The sequence below is a fragment of the Bubalus bubalis genome, chromosome 9 (genome assembly GCF_019923935.1).
Source record: "Bubalus bubalis isolate 160015118507 breed Murrah chromosome 9, NDDB_SH_1, whole genome shotgun sequence".
Classification (NCBI taxonomy): Eukaryota; Metazoa; Chordata; class Mammalia; order Artiodactyla; family Bovidae; genus Bubalus; species Bubalus bubalis.
In genome coordinates, this window is record NC_059165.1 from 61,016,704 (window position 1) to 61,043,194 (window position 26,491).

Genomic DNA, 26,491 nt, shown 5'->3' on the forward strand with positions numbered 1-26,491 from the left:
GAGAACAGACAATTGGAATATAAGGCATTCTTATAAAACAATGTGGCCTTAACTCTTCAAAAAGTCAATATTGGGGTGTGGGACATAATTTAGACTAAAAGACTCAGGAGACAAAAGAATCTAAACCAACACACATATCTCATTTGGATCCTGGTTTGAAACAAAAAACTATTAAGAAGACATTTGTAGGAAAACTGGTAAATTTTTATAATAAATATTATATTCACTGGAGGAGGAAATGGCAACCAGCTCCAGTATTCTTGCCTGGAGAACCCCAAGGACAGTATGAAATGCATGCTTGGGGTCGCAAAGAGTTGGACACGACTTGGCGACTGAACAACAACAAATTAAATTATATTATGGAATTAATGCTCAGTTTCATAGCTGGCTTCCCTGGTGGCTCAGGGGTTAAAGCGTCTGCCTGCAATGCGGGAGACCTGGGTTCAATCCCTGGGTTGGGAAGATCCCCTGGAGAAGGAAATGGCAACCCACTCCAGTATTCTTGCCTGGAGAATCCTGTGGACAGAGAAGCCTGGTGGGCTACAGTCCACGGGGTTGCAAAGAGTTGGACAGACTGAGCAACTTTAACTTTCACTTTCTTTCTTTTTTTCTTAGGTGTGATAATGAACTGCAGCTATATAGAAAAAGGACTATTTTTAGGAGATCTGTACTGAAATCTTTAGAAATCAAATGTCAGGATGACTGCAACTTTCAAATTCAGCAAAAGTAAACATACACAGAGAGACCACAAATTACTTAAAAATATTCATAACCATTAAATCTAGATGGAGATCGTGTGAAGTGGCTGGGTACACCTGAAATTTCTCATCTTAAAAATAAAGAAAATGTTGTAGAGGTTTATGAGAAAATGTTCAAAATACATACTACTGAAGACAGAAAGTAGATTTCAAAAACAAGATGAAGTATAACTGCAGTGGGATATATAAGCCAAAATATTAACAACGATGTTACATCTTAAGATTGGGGGATTAGGAGTGGTGTTAACTTTCTTTTTTCACAATTGTATTCTCTGATTTTATAAAATTACAGCTATTTAGAAAGTTGCTTTTGTAATAAAAGAAGTAGAATCTTTATTTTACAAGGTGCAAGGAGGACAATATAATCAAAAGGCATGCTTGATCATCACTCAACCACTTTGAACTTGTTTCCTCATTTATAAAATAAGGTTATCATTTACTTAAAAAAAAAAGATTATCACTATCTTTAGAGGGCCTGTGTGAAAATTAAACAGACTATGATCCACTGAATTAAATGAATCCATGATAACACCAACAAAGAAGGAAAAGTTCTTCCATAATAGGAAATCAGCTAACATATATAGAAGGAGTAACACATATAGAAAAATCACCATTTAAGAAACCTCACAATATATTCAGGCAAGAATTAGCAAAGAATGCTAAAGCAAACAGGTGAAAAGTTTACTGAGTATTAACCCAGTGCTCTGTGCCAACCTAGAGGAGTGGGATTGGGGAGGAGGGGGGGTTAGTTCAAGAGCAAAGGGATATATGTATACTTATGACTGATTCACATTGTTGTTGTACAGCAGAAACCAATACAACATCCTAAAGCAATTATCTTCCAATTAAAAATAAATTTAAATAAAAAGGAAACTGAGTATTTACATAGTCTCATAGTAACTCCCAAGAGATTACCAACAGATTACCAAGAGGGGAAATAAAGTATTTAACTCTGCAGAGCAGAAACCTGGCAAACACCACCTTTGCCAAGTGACAAAAATATCCGTAATAATGGGATAAATGGACATCATGTACTTCCTAATACAATGCAATAAGGATACACCATTGCCTTCTGTGGTATTTAGAAGTGACATAACCCCCAATCCTGTCAAAAGGAAACATCAGACAAACTCAAAGTAATGGATATTCTATAAAGTAACTAGCTACAGTCTTCAAAAATGTCAAGGTAGGAAAAACAAAGAGGCTGAGAAATACTTCCAAATTAAAAGAGGCTAAAAAAAGACATGAAAACTAAATGCAGTCATCCTGGACTGAAAATTGCACTAGGAATAAGAAACAATTGAGACAACTGATATAATTTGATCAGGGATTCTGAAATAGATAATAAATAGTAATATATCAATGTTAAATTTTGAAAATTCCCATCATCATATTGTAGCTAGTCCTTATTACACATAATGGGAATGATATCTACAACATACTCTCATATGGTTTAGAAAAAAAAATAATTTCTTAAATATATACATATACTCAAAGAAGAATGAAAAAATGCGAGGCAGAAGAGAGATAATGAACAGAGGGAAACTGAATGGAAGAATGTGGGATAGGGAGAAGGAAGGGATGGAGAGAGGGAGCGGTAGCAGGAGAGAGGGAGGGGAAGGGGGGGGGAGGCGGGCGGCCAAGGAAGGAGAGAGACGTCCTGAAATGGCTAATGTAGCTGAGAACTGATTTTTTTTTTAATTTTTATTTCATTTTAATGTTAAATAGCCACTAATGACTACTTTATCAGACAGCACAGTTCTAGACCCTCTACAGAATAGCAACAGACGTCTACATCTCATATTTGAATAATGACCAGGACAAAGTAGAACTGCACATGTCTGTGACTAGTCCACTCCTAACAACTTAAATATAAAAACATCGGTCTGTATCCTCTTCCCTAAATGAATGCTTGAGGCACAAATAGATAAGACTGCTTTAGATATTGCTGAAAATATTACTGCAAGCATCATCTAACATTTCACAAAGACTTATGTAAGCATCAAAAATTCTAGAACCTAGGCTTCCCTGTTGGCTGGGTGATGAAGAATCCACCTGCCAATGCAGGAGACATGGGATCAATCCCTGGTTCAGGAAGATCCCACATGCCGCAGAGCAACTAAGCCCCTTGCACCATCACTACTGAGCCAGCACTCTAGAACCCATGAGCCACAACTACTGAGCCCACATGCCACAATTACTGAAGCCCAAAAACTCTATAGAGCCTGTGCTCTGCAGTAAGACAAGCTGCCACAATGAAAAGCCCATGCAAGACAACTGGAGAGTAGCGCCGCCCCCCACCCCCCAACACCGCTCAGCACAACTAGAGAAAAGCCCATGCAGCAATGAATACCCAGCACAGCCAAATAAATGAATAAAATTAAACAAATTCTAAAATCACTGAAAATAGGATGCCAAAAGGAATGTAGATTTGCTTAATCTGGTAACAAAGAATGCCAGTTTCCACAGAATTTGTCTCACCTCAAGTGGGCAAATTTGCTCTCTCTACACTCATACTGTGTAAAGCCTATATTCTGGTTTTTAAAGGTTATTTGTCCACTAAACTGATCAATCCAAGTCAGTAAACCTTAGGAGATGGGACTAGTCTATACCGCTACAGGGCTGACAACTGTAGCTCAAGCAAATGTCATGAAATGTCAAAGATAAGACATTTCAGAAGGAATGATTTTCCCCATGCGACCCACATTTCTGTATCCTAGTATTCCAGCCACTGTATCAACACAAAACAGAAATTATTTCAAAGGTTGTAAAGGGAATGAGCCCAAAGACAACTCAAGTGAAGCTACTTGCAAGTAGACGTGTAGTCACATTTTCACATTTGGATTTTAATTATTAAACAAGTACGACACACAACAATTCACTTTCCCAAAGAAATATGCTCATTTTTTCTTGAAATAAAAAGCCTTCATGAAAGGAGCCCAGAGAAAAACATTAGGTCAATCCCTGCCTGGGGAAAAGCACCAAGCCTGAGGACTTGATCACTTTTGAGAACCCGCAAATCAAAATCCAAACACCGTACACATGCATTCTTATTGCTTCAGAATTCACAGCTCAAGCCCAGTGAGCAAAACTGAAGACCAGGATGAGAATCCTTAGCTAAAAGACAGGGTTCAGGCCACAGAAAAGCTGCCAAGGAAAAGGAAAGCTATTCACAGATAACTCAAAGAGGGAACAAGCTGCCCAAGATGAGCCTGGGCAAACTGGACCAGTCCAGTCATGGGGTAAAAAAGGCTTCAGACGCTTGGTGAAAAACTAGAATTGCCTTAGAGAAAGAACAAGAGTCCCCTGATTATCGTACACATGTTGAAAAAAAGGATCAAAACATTCTCAAAAAATGTCTTTTTGTCTTTTGTTTCCCTAATTTTGATACTCTGGGGTATAAAGTAATTTCACTTTCTTGTTAACTGGAAAAAAGGCAGAGTGTAAACACAATAACAAAATTGAAACAACCCTGACCTCTCTGGGTCTGGGAACTGGTAAATGGGAAAAGCCTGTGCCCAGCTTCCCATGAGCCGCAGCAGTCTTTATTACACACATCTAAGGTTGGCAGATCATTCCATTTTTTAAGAGATCCGAACATGCAGATTTTTATGTTAAATCTTCCAAATTTACTGTTAGAAACTTGTTCCAAAAAATTTTACCACTGTATGGGACAATCATGTCTGAGTACTATGTTTGCCCTTTCGGTCACCACTTTGCAGTCACTAAAGATTTTCCCATGAAGTCCTTTCTGATTATACATTCCAGAACTCCACATCCTCTTAAGTAATGTCTCTGAGGAGGTAGGTCTTCAGCCTCCCCCATAAGATACACTAGATTCAGGCTCCCACTAAAGACGTTAAGACAAAGGACTCACTTACTCACTCACTCACTTCCATTGAGAAACTTGAAATATACTGACACTTGAAAACTGAGAACCCATTCAGTGTGTTTTCAAGTCTTAACAACCATGAAGGAAGCAGACTGCTTTGTGATGCATCTTTAATCAAAGGTCCTGCCATGAGTGACACCAAACGTTATTAAACCATACTACAAAATCAAGTTATGCTTTTGTGACTACAACCCTAAAACGATTTCAAAAAGTAGAGGTAGAACATTTAAAATCTAATGAAAACATATTCTCTGGAAAGAACATGGCTCCTGGAACCAGCTTCATCATTTACGTTTTCTCTGACATCAGGCAAGTTACCTCAGCTTTCTGAATCCTCAGTTTTCTCATCTACAAAATGGAAGGGGTTGAATTCTAAGCTCCAAGTCTTTTCAGTTCTGAAATTCTAGTATTCCTTTCACTGAAATGATCTCTCAATAGCCTCTGAATTGTTTAATTAAATATAATTTAATTTTCCCAGGTTTAGACTGTGGTAACCCTAGCTGTATCGTAAGTTTAAAGATGACAACTATGCTTATGCTTCTTTACAAGCCTTAAGTTGCTGGCAAGGTGCTTTAAGCAAAGATGCTTTATGCAGAGCAGACACAGTATTAGCTGAATTATATTTATGCAATATGATTTTAAAATATTTACAAGCCTATCAAGACAAAGCTCCTACCTCAATCCTAGTCATATCTTCTGCTTCTCTACAATTAATGACATCATTTAAAGTAGCTAAACAAATAACTTTTAAACTCTAGGCAATTTCTAGTTTTCCAATTAACTTACAGAGTACTCCTTCACAAGATCTATTACAAAACCTACTAGAGCTAACCAACCTTAATGAATTACAGCAACCTGAGGTTTTTCCAGGAGGGGATCATGCTTGGTGAAACTAAATAAAACGTTAAACTGTAGTTATTCAGTCTTCAATACCTTATAAATAGCAATCCTAGCTATAAAGCAAAAGTTCACTATAAATTCAGAAAGGGGCAGAGACAGTGGGCAGTTGACTAGCAATCTTCATGAGACAAAGAGAGATGGAGAAGCAGAAAGTAAAAGCACAGCTCCTCCAGAACCAAGGAGGCTGATGGTTGGCAAATGGCCTCATTCATGCAAAGAGCTACATACCTTCTCCAAAGACATTAAATGTTCATTTACAATGGAATGGCCACATCATTCTTAAAATGTGTCTGCTCCAAAGCTTTAGACTATCCCTACTTAGCTACTCAATGCCAACTATTTTTTTCATATAAACAGCAAGGTTAAGTTAATGCAATGGTTGGATGGTTCATTTAAATGCAAATCAAGAAATTTAGAAATTAAAAGCACCCACAGTAATGCTAACTGTCACAGTGCACAAGATACAGGATTGTGGATTAATCAGTGCAGTCCTAGGGATGCTAGGCTACATCTGTATTAAACAGAATTAACAAAGCTGTTGGGATCTTAACCTTCACATCTCCAGGGTACTGTAAAAAACAAAAAGAAGAAGAAGAAGAAGAAAACAAAACAAAACAAAACCTTATGATTAAAACTGACTGACACCTGTTTATTTGAATAAATCCATCCCCAAGCCTGGGTTTCTCCCCCAGTGGTCCTATGATGATCTTGGATCGGAAAGATCCCCTGGAGTAGGAAATGGTAACCCACTCCAGTATTCTCACCTGGAGAATCCCATGGACTGAGGAGCCTGGCAGGCTACCGCCCATGGAGTTGCAAACAGTTGGACATGACTGAGCAAACACGGGTGCACCCACAGGTCCCCAAGCCCATCACTTTCTCCTAAAATGTAAACTAGCTGGGAATAGGGGGAAGAGGGACAAGGAGGGATAAGAAAATAAGATGTATAAAACCACAGGTTCATGTAAACAAAAAGAAAACTTGTTCCCTTCTCCCCGCTCCAAAAAAAATGCAGTCTCTTTCTAATTACAAGTACAGTATCATCACCCGCCCATTCCAAAAAAAATACTTAGCCTTGGTCAAACCTGGGAGCCAAAACATAACGAGTAAAAAGTTTCCATCTACAGCAGAGTACTGGATTACATAAACCATCATCTTATGTGATCCACTCATATACATTTTATACCATTTATATGGCACACAATACAAATTGTCACTCAGATATACAGACCTAGAAGAAAAAGGACACGGCTAGGTCTTTGTTTTATTTCAACGTTGTAATATTATGATGATTTTATTACTTCTAAAGGTTATAATTATTTTTAATCATAATAAAACATACCATCACTCTCATTTTCTTATCTTCTCTAGAGTATTGAAGGTAATAGGGAAACACAGGAAACACAATGATTACCAAAAGCACTAAGCAAAGGACAAAAGGTAAACCTAAAAAAACAATGGTTGGTCCACTAGTCACTCAATCAAATATTTTACTGCCTTCTCTGTACAGACACTATTCAAGACCAAAAAAAAGTCTTCATGAAACTACACTGTAGTAACAGCATAAGTAAACAAAACAATATCTGTGCTAGAAAGAAAATTAAGCAGGGTAATGGTAATGAAATGAGGTAGGATTCTTCCAGGACCTTTCTATCTGGATAACACTTGAGCTGAAAGTCAATAAAGAGCCAATCAAGTGAATTATTTGGGGGAGGAGCATTGCACACAGAGATAACAGAGATAAGGCAGAATCTCCCAGGACTTAGAGAAAGAAGTGATCAGTGTGCCTGGAGCATAGAGAAGAAGTAAGAGATCAAATGAAGAGAACAACAGAAACAAGCTCCAGAGCTGCTGGAATAACTGCACTGTGGGCCGGATATCTATGTCCATTTACTCAGCTTCCATTCCACATGGTTGAGACCATTAACAATGCAAGTGTTTAAGAGAAAACTGCACCAAGCCCTCACAACAGATAACTGATTATGGATGCACAGGAAGTCCCTTTTTCCATAAGAGACTGGATGGTCTGAAAAACAAAGATGAAGCCAGCATCTGGACTGGAAGCTCAAGAAAACAGAGACAAAAGGGAAAAGAGGGTTTTGTTTTACAACAATGGGACTAAAAGGCAGAGAAACTTCTCACCCAGCTGAGAAGCTACACAGGAATAAGAAGACTGTACTTTTCTTAGAGAGCCAGGAGACAAGATGCCCAAACTTGACTAGAGGAAGTTATCCAGACTGAGTGAGAAAGAACTGAGAAAAAAAAAAAAAGAAATGTCTCTAAAACTTGTAGCATATACCTTTGATGGCTTGGTTACCATTCATTTGTCAATGACTGACCAATTACCACATCCTGAGGATCCTGCTAGGTGTCAGGCACACAAACACTAATCAGAAACCACTACCAGATCATCATAGCAATCACAGCAATCAATTATTAAGTACAAAAGGAAAAATGTGCCTTTACAATGGAGCTATCTGGCAGATGCCACTTAATCACAAGTGTTTAAACTTATTAGCATCACCACAGGTGGAACAACCTGACAATCATTTCAATGCTGAGAAAGATACATCATCACATATGTACTGTTCTTGCCACAAGTGGAAACAATGAGACAAATCCAAACTGTAGACATTCTCTACGATTGGCCTAAACTCTCCAAAAGTGTCAATGTCATAGAAAAAATAAAAAGACTGACAAAACCAAAGGAACACAACTAAATTCAGTACAGGATCTTTTATTGATTCTTGCATTAAAAAAAAACACACTATGAAGGACATCACCAGGACAACTGGTGGGATTTAACATGAATATGGATTGTACAGGAGATCAGGACTTCTAGGAATCTTGTTAAAGGCAAATTCTGCATCCGTAGGTCTAGGGTGATATTTAAGAGTCCGCATTTCTCACAAGTTTCCAGGGCCGGCAGACATTGGCTCTGGACTACTCTTTAAAAGTAATCATGTTACTATATCAAAGTAAAATTTCTTATATATTATAGCTAGTTAAGTAAGGCAATGTCCTTACTCTTAGAGGAGTTACATGCTAAAAAACATAAGGGTGAAATACTTGGTATCTGCAGTTTATTTTCAAATGCCTCAGATAAAAAATTTATATACAGTAATGGAGGAAATCTGAAAACTGTTAGCAACTGATGAAACTAGATGAACTGAAGAATCAAGTACTCATTGTATTAGTTTTGACTTTTCTGTACATTTGAAGAATTTCAAAAAAAGAAAGTTGAGGGAAATGCTCACAGTCTAGAAAGAAAAACAGTTTATAATACAACAGAAAGAATAAAGTCGTAAAGCAATCCACTGGTGCAAGAGGAGCACCCGGGAGAGAATCCCCAGTGGGGAGAGTCATCACTGAAGATCTGCTGTCCTAGGAGGGAGGGCAGTTGTTTCAGGTTGTGCAAAGGGACCAAAGACCTTTGGCACCTTCCAAGAACCACAGGTGTGAAGGAAAAATATTAGATAGTGAAATGGCAGAAGATAAGGCTGAAAGATAAGCAAAACAAGAAGGCATCGGAGATTATCTTAACTTAAAAATACAATTTTATTCTTACTATTTATATTACTTGAGAAATCCTGAAAAGCACCCCCCACCAAAGAAACACAAAGATAAAAGGCAAACCGCCCCCCCTACAATAACCATATTAAAAACCACAAGCCAGTACCATCCTGGCCAGTAGCACTTCCCCAGTCTAAAGGCCTTCACACCCACACTGGAGAGTTCAATTCCTCAAAACCCGCAAGGCCAGAGCCAAGCATTTTCCTCCTCATCTACTCCCCCTCTGGTTCTCCTCATCTCCACTGACCAAAGCTCTACCTAACTAGGCCCGTTTCTTCCTCTTCCTTCCCCTCCTTGCACCTTACTTTACTTACCCTCCCTGTTTTCAGGAATGTTCTCATTTCCAATCATTCTCCAGATAGCCCCAGACAGTTATCATAACCATGGCATCAACTTCCCTCTTAAAAATACACAAGATTGCTTCCCCAACCAAAGACAGTATAAAGCTGAAACTCCAATAGACCAACCTTACTCACACTGGTCTGTCAACCTCATCACCTGCCTGCACTCCAAACTCTTCTCCAGGGACTGCATGTCTCCAGACCTTTGTGTAACCTGGATCCTCTGCTCAGGGCAGACCTTCAAATTCTTCCATCTTCCTTCAAGGCTCACACAGATGTCCTCTGCTTCTAAGAGCTGTTCCCTCTTTTCTGGTTCCCCTATCATTTTATAAGCATCTCTATTACAGCACTTGCTGCATAGCATGGATAGCAGTGTGTCCGTCTCCCATAAAGCTGACAGCTCCTTTGAGCACAGGGACCATGCCTTTTGTGAGCACGGTAACTTTCATCTAACAACATTCTATAAATGATTAACTGAATTGGCTTAACTGTTTTAAGATTTCATCTAGTAACACTGAAACATGTGGAAAGAATTAAGAACTCTCTCTCTCCTGTAATACTTTAGCAAAACAGGTACAGATTGCTAATTCTTACCTATCAGCGATATTACCAAAGTTAATGTCATTAGTTTGTAAACTTCTTGAGTTTAGCAATGGTGACTTACACTTTTTTTTTCTTTTGGGCACACCACACAGCCTGTAGGATCATTTCCCTTAAGAAGGATGAAACCTGTGCCCCCTGCAGTGGAAATACAGAGTCTTAACCACTGGACAGCCAAGGAAGTACCACTTGCACATTCTTAACATTTCCCCTAGCACCTGCTTTTAGAGTCAGGCTTAATAAATGCACTGTATTTAACTGAACCCTTCCTTGAAGCTGAGATACAGCAAATATAGCCTTAGACTCTAACTCAATAAAGATACCTCGAAAATACCACCTTTCCACTGGTCTTAGTGACTCCAAATAAGTTTAAATTTCTCTCAAGGGTTGCCATATTCCATTTCCTTGAATTTTTTCCTTTCCTCCCAAGGGATCAAGCTCACATTTCACTTTCCCACTTCTGTGCAAAATGACAGGTTTCTAAAGATACACTTCAAAGTCAGTCCAGAGCTTTTCTGAGAACATGATGACCCCAGGTCCAAGGAAGCAAGAAAATGGTAACAGATGATTTTAAGAAAACTTTGCCAATTTAGAGATCCCCAGGAACAGAAAATCCCCATGAACACTGACTCATCAATAATAGTAACTTACCCTCACAGCTCTGCCTTACTCAGTGCACTATCATTTTTCATAAACCATGATTAACAGTCTAGATTAATATTGAAATATTTAACATAATGAAATATTCAACATATCATGAGGGACTAGTTAACAATGCTTTGTTTGGATCATCTTTGCTTGGAAACAAAGTACGTATACAGGGCAAATGGACTATTAGCAAAGGCTCCTATCCTTCATGTAACTTGAAATGGGCCACTGTGAATGCGTTTTCTGAGTTAGGACCACACTTTCAGTTTCAAGAACAGCCTGCACTCTATCCTGGCTAATAAACCAGTACAAGATTATGTAATCTGGTAATTAACCAGGCTTCCAACTTACTCCTCAATTTATAATGTCTAATACTAACAAAATAAACCAGAGCAATAGAATATTTTCAAAATACAATCGATGTTCCACTTGTTTATGACAGTATTTAACAATGAAATCTCAGAGCAAGAGAAAGAAAGTAATCCACAGCTTAATATAATGAAGTAGAAGAGCCAAAATGAAGTAATCCAGAAAAGAACTACTCTTTAAATTAGCAATTAAGGAATAACATCAGTTATTTAACACTAAGATTAAATTGGATTAAATTATTTCATCACAAAAGAGAACCAAAAGAAAAAAAAAAAATAACAGAAATGTTACATTTTTTTCTTCAGTAAAGCTCTTGAAGTCTTTTTTCAAAAACTCTTACAGATGAAAATAACTTCCACAATATAATTCCCCCTCTTCTTTTACTACAATGGGAACACTGAATAGACAAGAAATTTTAAAATCTAATCACACTACTCATACAATACTTGTTCCAAACGATCAAATCTTTGCTACAAATATTCAGAAAAACACTCAAAGTTGCCTTTCTAACTGTATTTGCCTTAAATGCACTGCTCCAAACTTGCAGCCAGTGAAAAAGCACAAATTAAATCCCAATCAAAAGGGGGCTTGATAGATGACAGTCCATCAACAAGTAAACAGAAATGTATGCTCATTTCAAGTTCCATTAGAAATGGGGTAGGGGGTATGCTTGCACATGGAGAAAGTTTGTTGTTAGAAAGAAAAGAAAAAAAAAAAAAAAACTAAAGGGGAAAATGAACATTTGGAAGCTCCAACAGAGAAAGGGCAATGCTGAAGTTTTATTTTGAAGCAGTTATTTCTGCACACTCTGAACTTTCAATAATGGACAAATTTAGTACAGTGCTCTTGCAAGTGGGCAAAAACAGCATGAAACAGGGTAAATCAGGCCAGATTGTTCACCTCACCACCCTATTCAGCCCATTCAGCCCAGGCCCACAACATGGGGGCTCAGTCAATCACCACAGTGCACAAGAAACAAACAACATTCTCACCGTCTCAAAGCAAGCACACTCAAATTTCAGTAACTGATGCTTTGTAAGACTCTCTACAATGCCTGGTGTATTTAACTTTTTTTCTTAAGAGAAAACAGAAGGTACTAATAAGACTTAAATCCTCCAACACATAAAGTATAACTAAAACTGCTTAAAGATTTCTAAGGGTATGGCTTCAAAGTCACTCAAGAGAAAAAAACTTAATTGGGCTGGGAAAGCATAAAGAATAATTGATTTCATGTTTTTCACTATGTGTTTATATGGAAGGTCAAACTTTCAAAATACAGATTTTTTTAAATGAATTTATTTTTACCTGTTTTTCTTTTTTATATGCAGTAAAATTCACTTCAGTTTCCTATTCTACAACTTTTGAAAAATTCACAGTTGTGTAATCACCTCCAAAATCAAGAGACAGAACAGTTAAAAGAATGTTATTTTCACAACAGCACACACATTCAACTAAACCACACAAGATAAATGTACAAAAAATTATTTACTTCAAGATCAAATTTGGCATCAACTTACTGCAAAATTACAGTAAACAACGATGTGGTGCTGGCATAAAGTACCATGTAAGACTAAGAGATCAACAGAACAAAATGAAGAGCCCAGAAACAAACCCTCTGACAGTCAAACGATTTTCAGCAAGGATGTCAAGACCATTCAAGGAGGAAAGGATAGTCTTTTCAGTAAGTAGGGCTGAGAAAACTGGATATCCACATGTAAAATAATCAAGTTAGACTCTTACCTTCTATAATATTTAATAATTAACTCAAAATGGATCAAACACCTAAACCTAAGAGCTAAAACTATAAAACTTTAGAGAAGAATCACAGGGCAAAAGTTTTATGACACTGGATTTGGTAATGCTTTCTTGGATATGACATCAAAGACACAAGTAACAATAGGAAAAAAAAAAACTGAACTTAAAAACTGGTATATAAAAGGACACTACCATGAGTGAAAAGGCAATCCAGACAACAAAAGAAAATAACTGCAAAACACACGTGTGACAAGAGATTAATATCCAGAATATACAGAGAACTAAAACTCAACCACCAAAACAAAAACAAAAACAAAAAAACTCAGTTCCGTTCAGTTCAGTCGCTCAGTCGTGTCCGACTCTTTGCCACCCCATGAATTGCAGCATGCCAGGCCTCCCTGTCCATCACCAACTCCCGGAGTTCACTCAAACTCACTTGAGTCAGTGATGCCATCCAGCCATCTCATCCTCTGTGGTCCCCTTCTCCTCCTGCCCCAATCCCTCCCAGCAACAGAGTCTTTTCCAATGAGTCAACACTTCGCATGAGGTGGCCAAAGTACTGGAGTTTCAGCTTTAGCATCATTCCTTCCAAAGAAATCCCAGGGCTGATCTCCTTCAGAATGGACTGGGTGGATCTCCTTGCAGTCCAAGGGACTCTCAAGAGTCTTTTCCAACACCACAGTTCAAAAGCATCAATTCTTCTGCGCTCAGCTTTCTTCACAGTCCAACTCTCACATCCATACATGACCACAGGAAAAACCATAGCCTTGACTAGACGGACCTTTGTTGGCAAAGTAATGTCTCTGCTTTTGAATATGCTATCTCGGTTGGTCATAACTTTCCTTCCAAGGAGTAAGCGTCTTTTAATTTCATGGCTGCAGTCACCATCTGCAGTGATTTTGGAGCCCAGAAAAATAAAGTCTGACACTGTTTCCACTGTTTCCCCATCTATTTCCCATGAAGTGATGGGACCGGATGCCATGATCTTTGTTTTCTGAATGTTGAGTTTTAAGCCACCTTTTTCCACTCTCCACTTTCACTTTCATCAAGAGGCTTTTGAGTTCCTCTTCACTTTCTGCCATAAGGGTGACGTCATCTGCATATCTGAGGTTATTGTTATTTCTCCCGGCAATCTTGAGTCCAGCTTGTGTTTTTTCTAGTTCAGCGTTTCTCATGATGTACTCTGCACAGAAGTTAAATAAGCAGGGTGACAATATACAGCCTTGACATTCTCCTTTTCCTATTTGGAAACAGTCTGTTGTTCCATGTCCAGTTCTAACTGTTGCTTCCTGACCTGCATACAAATTTCTCAAGAGGCAGGTCAGGTGGTCTGGTATTCCCATCTCTTTCAGAATTTTCCACAGTTTATTGTGATCCACACAGTCAAAGGCTTTGGCATAGTCAATAAAGCAGAAATAGATGTTTTTCTGAAACTCTCTTGCTTTTTCCATGATCCAGCGGATGTTGGCAATTTGATCTCTGGTTCCTCTGCCTATTCTAAAACCAGCCTGAACATCAGGAAGTTCACGGTTCACGTATAGCTGAAGCCTGGCTTGGAGAATTTTGAGCATTACTTTACTAGCATGTGAGATGAGTGCAATTCTGCAGGAGTTTGAGCATTCTTTGGCATTGCCTTTCTTTGGGATTGGAATGAAAACTGACCTTTTCCAGTCCTGTGGCCACTGGAAAGTTTTCCAAATTTGCTGGCATATTGACTGCAGCACTTTCACATCATCATCTTTCAGGATTTGAAATAGCTCAACTGGAATCCATCACCTCCACTAGCTTTGTTCATAGTGATGCTTTCAATGATGTGCAAAATACTAGACATTTCTTCAGAGATGATATACAAATGGCCAATAAACCCATGAAAAGATACTCAGTATCATTTGGGGAATGCACATCAAAACTATGAGATAACCATCTCACATTCATTAGGATGGCTACTATCAAAACAAAAGAAAACAGGAAAAAAAAAGTGTTGGTAAAGATATGGAAAAAAATTAGAACTTCTGTGCCCTGCTGGTTGGAATGCGAAATGGTACAGCCACTGTGGAAAATAGTATGGCAGTACCTCAAAGAGTTAAAAATAAACTTACCATATAATCCAGCAATTCCACTTCTGGGTATATACTTAAAAGAACTGAAAGCAAGGTCTCAGAGATATTTGAACCAAGTTCACAGCAGTATACTCTTCACAGTAGAACTATCCAAATGTTCATTAACAATTGAACGGATAAGCTAACTGGAATATATATAAAATAATGTTGCTGTTGTCCTCAATAAGGCAAATATATGATTCCATTTATATGAGCTACCTAGAATAGGCAAACTGATAAATAAAGTAGAAAAGAAGTTACCAGGAACTGGGAGGAGAGCAGGATGGGGAGTTGCTGCTAAATAAGTAAAGATCCTGTTCAGAATGATGGAAAAGTTCTGAAAACGGATGGGAATGATATAAACGCACTTAATGCTCAAAAATAGTGAAATGGTAAACTTTACGTTATATATATTTAATAACTTTAGTTTAAAAAAAAAATTCTTTTAAGAGTAGCAAATCTTTCCCTGGGGAATTACACTCCTAAGAAGTTCCCCCCCTCCGCCCCCACCCAAAAAAAAGAAGTTTCCCTTAAGATATCAGGACAGGCAGAAGATTCAGCTGCAAATTAAAGCAACTCTGGAAGCAAACTAAATGTCCAACAGAGGACTGATTAAAGAAGCTATGTTGGAACAGTAGGGGATCATTAACATGCTATGTTAACACTGTGAGATTAACATATTTCATCAATTCTAAAGCATACATATTTCACATCTTTAAGTCTCTAAACTTTGGATGTGTTCTAAAATTGATGGTATTTCCTAGTGTATTTAGTAGTGTTTACTTCTTGTGTGTGGGCTCAGTCATGTCCAAGTCCCTTTGACCCTATGGGCTGTAGCCTGTCAGGCTCCTCTGTCCATAGCATTTTTCAGGCAAGAATACTGGAGTGGGTTGCCATTTCCTACTCCAGGGGAATCTTCCCAACCCAGGGATAGAATCCACATTTTCTGTGTCTCCTGCATTGGCAGGCGGATTCTTTACCACTGAGCCACCTGGGAAGCCCTTATTTTTTCTCAGTGGTACATAAAATAAAGGTTAATCTTAATGCTATTAACAGGGGAAATGTTCGAGCATGATAAATGGACAAGAGCAAATAAAGTAAAAATCTAGTTTTTATAAAAGTTATAGTCAATACACTCTTAGAAAAAATATCAGAGGATGTACACCAAAATGTTAACAGTGTTTATCCCTAGGTGATAAAAATGAGTGGTGGTTTTATTTAAAAAAAAAAAAAAAAAAAAAAAAAACTGGGTATAGGGACTTCCTTGGCAGTCCAGTGGCTAAGACTCTATGCTTTCAATGCAGGGAGCTGGTTTTGATCCCTGGTCAGGGAATGTGCCATATGCCACAACTAACAGTCAAATAAATAAAAATAAAACGTTTAAAAAAAAAAAAATTGGATGTAAAGCCAAGCTGCCTCCACCCCCATATCAATCTGGCAAATCCTATATATAGCATATCTACTCATATTAGACATGAGTCAGGTATCACAAAAGACTGAAAAATGCTAAAGAATGTAATGGCCTTGAAGGAACTCATCATGTAGCAAAAGAATTTATGGTCCACAAGAGCCTTTAGGAAGGTAAATCAGCAACTCAGTGCTATGTAAATAACAGCACTCCATAAGTAAAATAATACATTAGCATTTTATCACATCAGACATTAAAAATAAATATCCTTTATGAAAGTGAAAGTCGCTCAGTTCTGTCCAACTCTTTGCGAACCCACAGACTGTAGCCTGCCAGGCTCCTTTGTCCACAGAATTCTCCAGGCTAGAATACTGGAGTGGGTAGCCATTCCCTTCTCCAGAGGATCTTCCAACCCAGGGATCAAACCCAGGTCTCTCGCATTGCAGACAGATTCTTTACCATCTAACCCAATAAGGAAGCCCAAATATCCTTTATAAGTTCATCACATTTGTTACACAGACGACAAAGTTCAAATTCTCCAGCTGAGATTCATTAAGATTAAAAACCCCTAAAAGCAGTTGACTTCCCTGGTAGCTCAGACAGTAAAGCGTCTGCCTACAACCTGGGAGACCGGGGTTTGATCCCTGGGTTGGGAAGATCCCCAGAGAAGGAAATGGCAACCCACTCCAGTATTCTTGCCTGGAAAATTCCGTGGACAGAGGAACCCGGTAGGTTATAGTCCATGGCGTTGCAAAGAGTCGGACATGACTGAGTGACTTTCACTACAAGCAGGTTATCATCATAAATCAGGTAACAGACACATAATCAATGACAAATTATCAACAGCAGAAAATACCCTGTCATACAATTACTGTTTGTTATGACATTTTAAGAATTACATTAAAAAAAATTCTCTTCGTAAGTTTTCCTTCCTCACTATGTGCTTACTGTAAAGAGATCACAATAAAAAACTTTATCTCCTGTTCTCAAAGAAGTCACAGCTCAGCTGAGGAAGGGGTGCGGGGGGAGACACAGAGAACAGTTCTATGACAACGGAGTTGGCAATGATTTCTTAGAAGACACCAAATGCATGAGGAACAACAACAACAACAACAAAAATAGATAAACTGGACTTGATCAAAATTTAAAACTTTTGAACACTAAAGGACATACCAACAGGGTAAAACTGAGAGAAAATATTTCAAGTCCTATATCTAATAAGGGATTAACAGCCAGAAGACACTAAGAAATTCTATACCTTAACAACAAAAAACCCAAACAATTAAAATGGGCAAAGGACTTGAAAAGAGATTTCTTCCAAGAAAATACACAAATAGCCAATAACCACATGAAAAACAGTCAACATCAGTCAACATTAGAGAAATACAAATCAAAACCACAATGAAACATCAACTCACATCTATCAGGATAACTTATTAAAAAGTAAACAAATCTTTGTAAAAATTAAAAATAGAAATTAACAAGTGTTGATGAAAATGTGGAGAACATGGAACACTTACACATTACTGTTATGAATATAAAATAACACACCTACTGTAGAAAATGGTATGGCAGATCCTTAAAAATTTAAGCACAGAATTACCATACCAAATGAACTAGAAATTCCATTTCTAGGTATATATCCAAAAGAGCTGAAAGCAGGAACACAAACACATATTTGCATACCTGTGTTCACAGGAGCATAATCCACAGTGGCCAAAATGTGGAGGCAACCTAAGTGTTCATCAACAGATGACTGGATAATGGAGTACTCAACAATTAAAAATAAGGATATACTGACAACATGGGTAAAACTTGAAAGCATTATGCTAAGTTAAACAAGCCAGGTATTAATACAGTCAAATTCAGAGAGACAGAAAGTACAATGGAGGTTGCCAGTGGGCCAGAGGGGGAGAGGAAATGGAAAGTTATTGTTTAACGGTTATGGAGCTTCAGTTTAGGACAATGAAAATTTTTCTGGATAGGGACAGTGACAGTGGTTACACAACAAAGTGAATGCACTTAATGCCACTGAAGTGTACACATAATTTAAACGGTACATCTTGTTATGTATATTTTTAAAAGATAATGAGAATGTCATAATCAGGTGCAAATTTCACAATTTCCAGTAAGTTAAAGATCACTTTCAACAACAATGATCAATGTCTCAACAGAAGAGGCATATCGATCAGATGGATAGCATTTGTGTCAAGAGAAGAACTGAGCATTCCAGAACAAATGCCTGGCAGATGCAGAGACATATAGCAACAATTCACAATAGAAGATAAGGCTGAAAAAATAAGTTAACGCCAAGACTCAGAAGGTGTTAAATGCCAATCTAAAATTCTGACTAGTGCAGCAACAAGACAGCAGTGTATCTCCCCAAAAGAATAAGTATTGCTTGTATGTAAAAGACTGAATGGTGGAGGGGAAAACAGTAAGAAATTCAATTAACTTTAGCAGACATTTATAGAGCAACAATAATGTTCCAAATTCTCAGATTATAAAAACTGAAGGGAGAGGAGGAATGGGTAGTGACTGCAAAGGGATTTCTAGAGTACTAGTAATTTTCTGTTTCTTGATCTGGGTGGTGGACATGGTGGTATTTACTCAATTCATTAAGCTGCTGCTAAGTCGAGTCAGTCGTGTCCAACTCTGTCGGACCCCATAGACAACAGCCTCCCAGGCTCCCCCGTCCCTGGGATTCTCCAGGCAAGAACACTGGAGTGGGTTGCCATTTCCTTCTCCAGTGCGTGAAAGTGAAGCCGCTCAGTCCTGTCCAACTCTTAGCGACCCCATGGACTGCGGCATACCAGACTCCCCCAAAAAAGTCTCTCACTGTTTCCATTGTTTCCCCATCTATTTGCCATGAAGTGATGGGACCGAATGGCATGATCTTAGTCTTCTGAATGTTGAGCTTTAAGCCAACTTTTTCACTCTCCTCTTTCACTTTCATCAAGAGGTCCTTTAGAAAAATGTATATATAGAAATTATGCTATGCTATGCTAAGTCGCTTCAGTCGTGTCCGACTCTGTGCGACCCCATAGACAGCAGCCCACCAGGCTCCGTCATCCCTGGGATTCTCCAGGCAAGAATACTAGAGTGGGTTGCCATTTCCTTCTCCAATGTGTGAAAGAGACAAGTGAAAGTGAAGTCGCTCAGTCGTGTCCGACTTTTAGCGACCCCATGGACTGCAGCCTACCAGGCTCCTCTGTCCATGGGATTTTCCAGGCAAGAGTACTGGAGTGGGGTGCCATTACCTTCTCCAGTAGAAATTATAAAATTTCTAAATATAAATTATATAAAATGTAATTTTTGTTTCTATAAATATATTAAAATATACATGAATTATAAAACAAGTTCTCCAGAGAACTACAAGCAGTTTTGATAGTTCAAAAATTAATCTAAACTAGAGTGGAAGCAGAGAGAAGGGAAAACAAGAACTTATAAGAGGAAGACAAAATGGAAAGGATTTAATCTGATTACAGCTGGATGGAAGGAGTAAGAATGAAATGAACATAGTTATCATTCACTCAAAATACCAACTTGGTAATCCATAATCTGACTGTTGCTCATCTGTCATAGTTCCACCCAGAAGCCAGATTCCATAAAGAAAAGACTCCTTCCTCCTTCATTCAATGGGCATCTAATGTTTTCTTTACTCTCCAGGCCAGGTACCATGCCAAAGATCAAGGCTCACTTTCTAACAGAAAAGACAAACAACGATATCAATAACAAGGTATAGTGTAATGGAGTACACCACCTGGTGGAAGAGATCTGCTACCAAAAAGGAAAGTGCTAGCTTGAAGTCTTGTAATAGGATAAAAATGATGGAATACAAAGGGGGAGGGGGTTCATCACTGAGCAAACAACATGTCCAATTCATATTTCATATGTTAAGCTTATCTCATTTCTCCAAAATACAGCTCCCTTTATCTCACCACTCTCAGTCCCACCATCTTCCTAGCTCAACTCCCTACTTCCATTTGTACACAATACAAGCCCTGTAAGCACTAGCAGAAGTGATCTTAAAAAGGAAATCAGACCATGAAACTCACTACAACAGTTTCTTACAACTCTTAGAAGAAAATCCAAACATGTGATCTGGAGTTTCCTGGCAATTTCATGTGAGGCCTTCCCCCTACTCTAAAAGAACTTAAAGCTACACAAGTCCTCTCTAAGGTCTCTCAACACATGGAGTTCTTTCCTGTCTCAGGACCTTCAGACAAGCAGAGATCCCTGTTCCCCCTGTGCAGATCTTCATCAGCAAACAAACCACAACAACCAGCTCTATCCTATCTCACACTGTCCCTTTTTCAAAGAAATCTCAGGACTCTGCCAGTTACTGCCCATCTCCACATCTGGTTTAGGTCTAAAAAAGAAAAAGGTATCTCATTTTGGTCCTCGAGTTTGAGAAGCCTCTTGGGACACCCAAGCAGTTCTCTGGTGCACAAGTGACCCTAGGGATCAAGTGAGACTTTCTAATTCAAAAAAGAAGCTTCCACTTTAGCATCAGTGTTGGATTTTTAACCTAAGTTTGATGACAGGAAGACTATGCAGAAAAGTGATTCTCAACTTAGAGGAAGAGGGCACCCCTGATCTCTAAGTCACTGTATGGAATGAGATGTTACTAATGAAAGGAGGGTGACACCCCATCAATGATGTAAGGCTTTCGAGATACGTTGGATAGAATTCTTGATAAGAGTGTATAGAACAAGTAAAACCAAAACAAATACAAAAACAAAAACCCAGAGTGAGAAACAAGAACCAAGAGTAAAAGGAAAACCAGCAGAGACTTAGATCACAATTCCACAAACTCCTTTGCCCTTTTATGCTTCCTCCTAACCAAACCCTACTCCTGTTTCATCCAGTTCAAAAGCTGTCCTCCCCTGGAAGCATTCTGGTCTTATCCAACAAAACTCATTAGCCCCCTTTCCATGTCTCCACCAGTTTTTATCATTATTATTATGTAAGACTGACCATTCACAAGCTTCTTATCAACACTATTATGGTAGTAAACGTCATCATTCTTGTACTACACCTGGGGTGTATGTGTCTCTTATTACAGTGTGAGGTCTTGGGGTTAGATATCATTTCTTAAAATTAAAGTGGATAAAAAAATATTTCACTTAGTAAAACTCAAAAAGAGTAAATAACTGGGCAGAGGTTCTGAATAACTTCTCAACCCGTTCCTCTTGTAAAAATAACATCCTAATTAACTTGATTTATAAATTCATCCTTTCCTAAAGGAACATACACCTGTAGCGTCTTTAAAAATCACTGCTAAAGAAAATACCCTCTTACCGAAATGCCTATCCTGTTGCAACAATACAATGATGTAATCATTTCCTTCACCATAAACAAGAAAAGTCCTTAACTTGGTTGGAGACTTAACACAACTTACTCTATTCTAAATTACTGTAAGTTTTGTCCAAAACACACACACACAAAATATTACGAAGACTTAGGGGTACATTAAGAGGGTGTGAGTCCTGGATCTGAGCCAACTGCCGCCCGCATTATTAGGAAGCCATTCCTGCCAAGCCAAGGTTAGGCATTCAGTCAACATTTTTTCCAACAAGTGTTTCACACAAGCACACTCCTTTAAAAGTTAACAAAAAGAGATTCCAACGCCACTCGTGAAAACTAGGACTAATCAGAATTAAGTATTCAATTAACCAGCACAGTAAGTCAGAGTAATTTCAAAACAAAGGTTAATTCGGTGCACGCCAAAAGTCCACACACGGGTGTGGCGCCCATTCCCAGCCAGGCTGTGTCAGGGAAAGGGCCACAAACTTTCCATTCGCTCCGGCCGACAATGCGGGGCTGCGGGCTCAGCCTACGTCGCGTCCACCTGACCTGGAAGTTTCGGTGGTGGGGGAGGGGTGCGACCACAGATACCACAAACCACACGAACTTCAGAGGAAAACTCAACTCCCGGAACCACCCGCACCTCCAACAACGCGCACTCTTCCCCGCAAGCAAGGCGGCCGCGGGGGCCCACCGCGGGTCTGGCGCGCGCACCGAGCCCACTTGAACAAAGTTTAGACACCGGGAGAAACTTTCCAGAAGGGAAGCGCCGCGGTAGCGCGGGGTCCGCCAGTCGCTCCGCTCCAGCCGCCGCGGCCCCTCAACTTCCCAAAGGCCAGGAAGCGCCGGCCCCGCCCGCCGGGCCAGGGCCCAGGCCGGGGGCCCCGCCGGGGAAGCGGGCCGAAGGCCGCAAAGGCGCCGGCCTGAAGCCCGATTCAGGGGAAGGTCGCTGAGGTGACCGCGCCCGGCCCGCCCACTCGAGGAGCCCCTCGGACGGCTGGGGAGCCCGCACCCGCACGAAGACAATTACCTGCGGCGAGCTGGGCGAGCGCTGGAAGATTCCAGAGGCCAGAAGACGACGGGCCCTCGCTTTGTCTCCCCAAGTCCTGCTCCGAGGAGGAAATGGGCCGCCCGGCGCCCCCGCCCCCGGCCCGCCCCCCGCCCGCGGCCCCCGCCCCGCGGCCCGAGCCCCGCCCGCCCTTCCCAGCACCTCCCTCCGGCGCGCTCTTCCCAGCGCCTCCCGCTGCCGCCCAGCTTTCCCAGTTCTCCCTTTGGGGGCGAATCCTCGGCCAAAGAGGCTGGCAATGGCAGACCCGGACCCCTAAAAGGACCTCTCGCTCTCCGCCCTTCACCTCTGAGTTACTTCATCCCAGGCTACTAGTAACCAAAGATGGGAGTGACACCCCTCCCACCCCCGAGAGGAAGGAGGAACGCTCACTCCTGGAACAGCCCGCGAGCTGGGGAGAGCAGGTGAGTCACCGCTCTGCGCACAGGTGAGTCCCCGGGCGCGGCCGGCTCAGGCCCCACCCCCTCGCTGGTGCCCCAGGGACTGGGCGAGGAAACGCCGAGTCCCGGGCACTCTCCTCTGAGGAGTGCCACAGGTGTTCTTCAATGACCGGCTTCCGGAAAAAAGTGCTCTAGCCCCCGCTCCTAGTTTCACAGCAAGAGAAACTGAGGCCCCGTAGCTTGAGGCGAAGTGGAGCTAGAATCCGACTCTAAGGACCTCATAATGTGCGATGGAAGCACTCCGAGAAATAACCTAATCCATCTGTCACTTGACAGATGGGGTAACCGAGAGCTATCCTGATGGAGGACAAGAGTCTTGTCACGAGGTGTCCCCTCCAGAGATTGCCCCCAATCGCGCGCGCGCGCGCGCGCGCACACACACACACACACACAAATTTGAAGGACCTGGCATCTGTCCCTATCCCTCTGGCCATTTAGGGAATTTTATTCCCTGTCTTCCTTTCTTAACTTCCTGGTAAATGTTTCCCCCAAAAAACTACAAGATAAACAAAATACATATTCACTATCAGCCTGGTACAAAAAACAATAACGACATTTTTCTCCATCATGGGATGATGAACACGGTTGATTTCAGTCAGTTCAGTCGCTCAGTCGTGTCCAACTCTTTGCGACCCCATGAACCGCAGCACGCCAGGCCTCCCTGTCCATCACCAACTCCCAGAGTCTACCCAAACCCATGTCCATCGAGTCGGTGACGCCATCCAACCATCTCATCTTTTGTTGTCCCCTTCTCCTGCCCTCAATCTTTCCCAGCATCAGGGTCTTTTCATATGAGTCAGCTCTTCACATCAGGTGGCCAAAGTATTGGAGTTTCAGCTTCAACATCAGTCCTTCCAATGAACACCCAGGACTGATCTCCTTTAGGATGGACTTGTTGGATCTTCTTGCAGTCCAAGGGACTCTCAAGAGTCTTCTCCAACACCACAGTTCGAAAGCATCAATTCTTTGGCGCTCAACTTTCTTTATAGTCCAACTCTCACATCCATACATGACCACTAGAAAAACCATAGCCTTGACTAGATGGACCTTTGTTGGCAAAGTAATCTCTCTGCTTTTTAATATGCTGTCTAGGATGGTCATAACTTTCCTTCCAAGGAGCAAGCATCTTTTAATTTCATGGCTGCAATCACCATCTGCAGTGATTTTGGAACCCAGAAAAATAAAGTCAGCCACTGTTTCCACTGTTTCCCCATCTATTTGCCATGAAGTGATGGGACCGGATGCCATGATCTTCGTTTTCTGAATGTTGAGCTTTAAGCCAACTTTTTCAGTCTCCTCTTTCACTTCAGTATTGGTCTATAAATCCAAAATAATGCAAGACAACAATACCCACAGAGCACTGAACAAGGTGCTAGGGAGACCTGCCTTCAACATGTTTACCCTTTACTACTTATATCTCCCTTTCCCAGGAAATGCAAACTCCTAGAAGACAGCAGCTGTGTTCCCTACAGCACCCAGCACAATGCTCATCCCCTAGGCAATTAATGTCTGTGGGTGAATGTGTCCGCTGTAATTCAAAGCACTATGGATTTGTGCTAGTTGGGAGTTGCTGACAAAAGGCAGTAGGACCATGAAGGGAGAGAACAACCTTCAAGAGAAAGACCTTAACAAGGCAATTTTTGTCCAGCCACATCTCATTCTATGTCTAGCTTCAGAACCTTTGCTCCTATGGCCTCTGCCTGGAGTGGCTATGGCTTCCCTCCCCCTCCCCCACTGTACTTAGCTACCCTAGAACATAGTATTCAATCAATAAATATTTGAACTAACAAGAAATAAAGGATTATGTTCCATAACTTTGTATATTCATCACTTCACTGAAGTACCAGTTACTTAGTTTGCAAGGTCCCATGTTCAAAAATTGCTAACAATTACAAGATCCCAACATTGGAGCATTAAACCAAGCATGGGGCTTCCCAGGTGGCACAGTGGTAAAGAATTTGCCTGCCAATTCAGGAGACACAGAAATGCAGGTTTGATCCCTGAGTTGGGAAGATCTACTGGATCAGGAAATGGCAACCCACTCCAGGATTCTTGCCTGGAAAATTCCATGGACAGAGGAGCCTGGTGGGTTACAGTCCATGGGGTCAAAAAGAATTGGACACAACTGAGCACACGTGCACACACACAAACACACACACATATGAGAAGCCTTCCTAAGCATAGGGCCCTGGTATAGACTGAATGTTTGTTTCCCCTCTCCCCCAAATTTATGTTGAAAACCTAATGCCCTTGGTGATGGTATTAGGAGATGGGGCCTCTAGTACATGATTAGGTCATGAGGGATTTGTACCCTTATAAAAGAGGCCCCAGAGATCTCCCTTTCCCCTTCTGCCATGGCAGAACAGAGCTTTGACTATGAATCAGGAAGAGAGCTCTCCCTACAACATGATGATGCAAATGTCTTGATCTTGGACTTTCCAGTCTCTGGAACTGAGAAATAAATTTCTGTTATTTATAAGCTACTCATTCTGTGGCATTTTGTTATAGCAGTCCCAAAAGACTAAGACAGGCCCTAAAGATGAAAGTGTGTGGATTTGTTTGAGGAAAAGAAGGATCAGTTCAGTTCAGTTCAGTCGCTCAGTCGTGTCCAACTCTTTGCGACCCCATGAATCACAGCACGCCAGGCCTCCCTGTCCATCACCAACTCCCGGAGTTCACTCGGACTCACGTCCATCGAGTCAGTGATGCCATCCAGCCATCTCATCCTCTGGCGTCCCCTTCTCCTCCTGCCCCCAATCCCTCCCAGCATCAGAGTCTTTTCCAATGAGTCAACTCTTCGCATGAGGTGGCCAAAGTACTGGAGTTTCAGCTTTAGCATCATTCCTTCCAAAGAAATCCCAGGGCTGATCTCCTTCAGAATGGACTGGGTGGATCTCCTTGCAGTCCAAGGGACTCTCAAGAGTCTTCTCCAACACCACAGTTCAAAAGCATCAATTCTTCGGCGCTCAGCTTTCTTCACAGTCCAACTCTCACATCCACTGGAAAAACCATAGCCTTGACTAGACGGACCTTTGTTGGATCAGGTGACAGAAAAAGAATATGATAAGAGACTTGCAGTGTTCCCTGTAAGCTATGGTGAGTCACTTCCTGACCCCTGAGAAACCATGACAAGCTTACTAGGGGTAACTTGAGCATTCATTAAGTCCAAGGTACCTGCTATGTGATGGAGCAGCAGCAATGAATAAAACTGACTTTAAAACTGAGATAAAATTGAGATCCGTGTTCTCACAAATTTGAAATGTAATAGAAGAGACAGGTATTAAAACAAGTAAACTACAAAAAAAAAAAGGTCAAGTGTGAAAATAGGGTAG

At 40.6% G+C, this 26,491-nt stretch overlaps 2 protein-coding genes across 2 annotated transcripts in view; one reads left to right on the forward strand and one right to left on the reverse strand.

Moving 5' to 3' along the window:
* The window catches only part of CTNNA1 (catenin alpha 1), a 179,110-nt gene extending 156,292 nt beyond the window's left edge, over positions 1 to 22,818 (reverse strand). The window contains exon 1 of the mRNA XM_006070838.4: positions 22,684 to 22,818. The gene's annotated coding sequence lies outside the window, so the exon portion shown is untranslated. The remainder of the gene's footprint in view (positions 1 to 22,683) is intronic.
* On the forward strand, positions 22,688 to 25,149 carry LOC123335205 (ras-associated and pleckstrin homology domains-containing protein 1). Its single transcript, XM_044948557.1, has 2 exons — positions 22,688 to 23,123; positions 24,590 to 25,149. Exons 1-2 carry the CDS (start codon positions 22,776 to 22,778, stop codon positions 24,731 to 24,733), a joined length of 492 nt encoding a protein of 163 aa, XP_044804492.1. The 5' UTR covers positions 22,688 to 22,775; the 3' UTR covers positions 24,734 to 25,149.
* The last annotated feature ends 1,342 nt before the right edge of the window (positions 25,150 to 26,491 follow it).

Coding starts and splice junctions, on each gene's coding strand:
- LOC123335205 (XM_044948557.1), top strand. CDS start 22,776: ATGGGCCGCCCGGCGCCCCCGCCCCCGGCCCGCCCCCCGCCCGCGGCC. Junction 23,124..24,589: donor CCGCGAGCTGGGGAGAGCAG/GTGAGTCACCGC, acceptor TCCCTTTCCCAG/GAAATGCAAACTCCTAGAAG.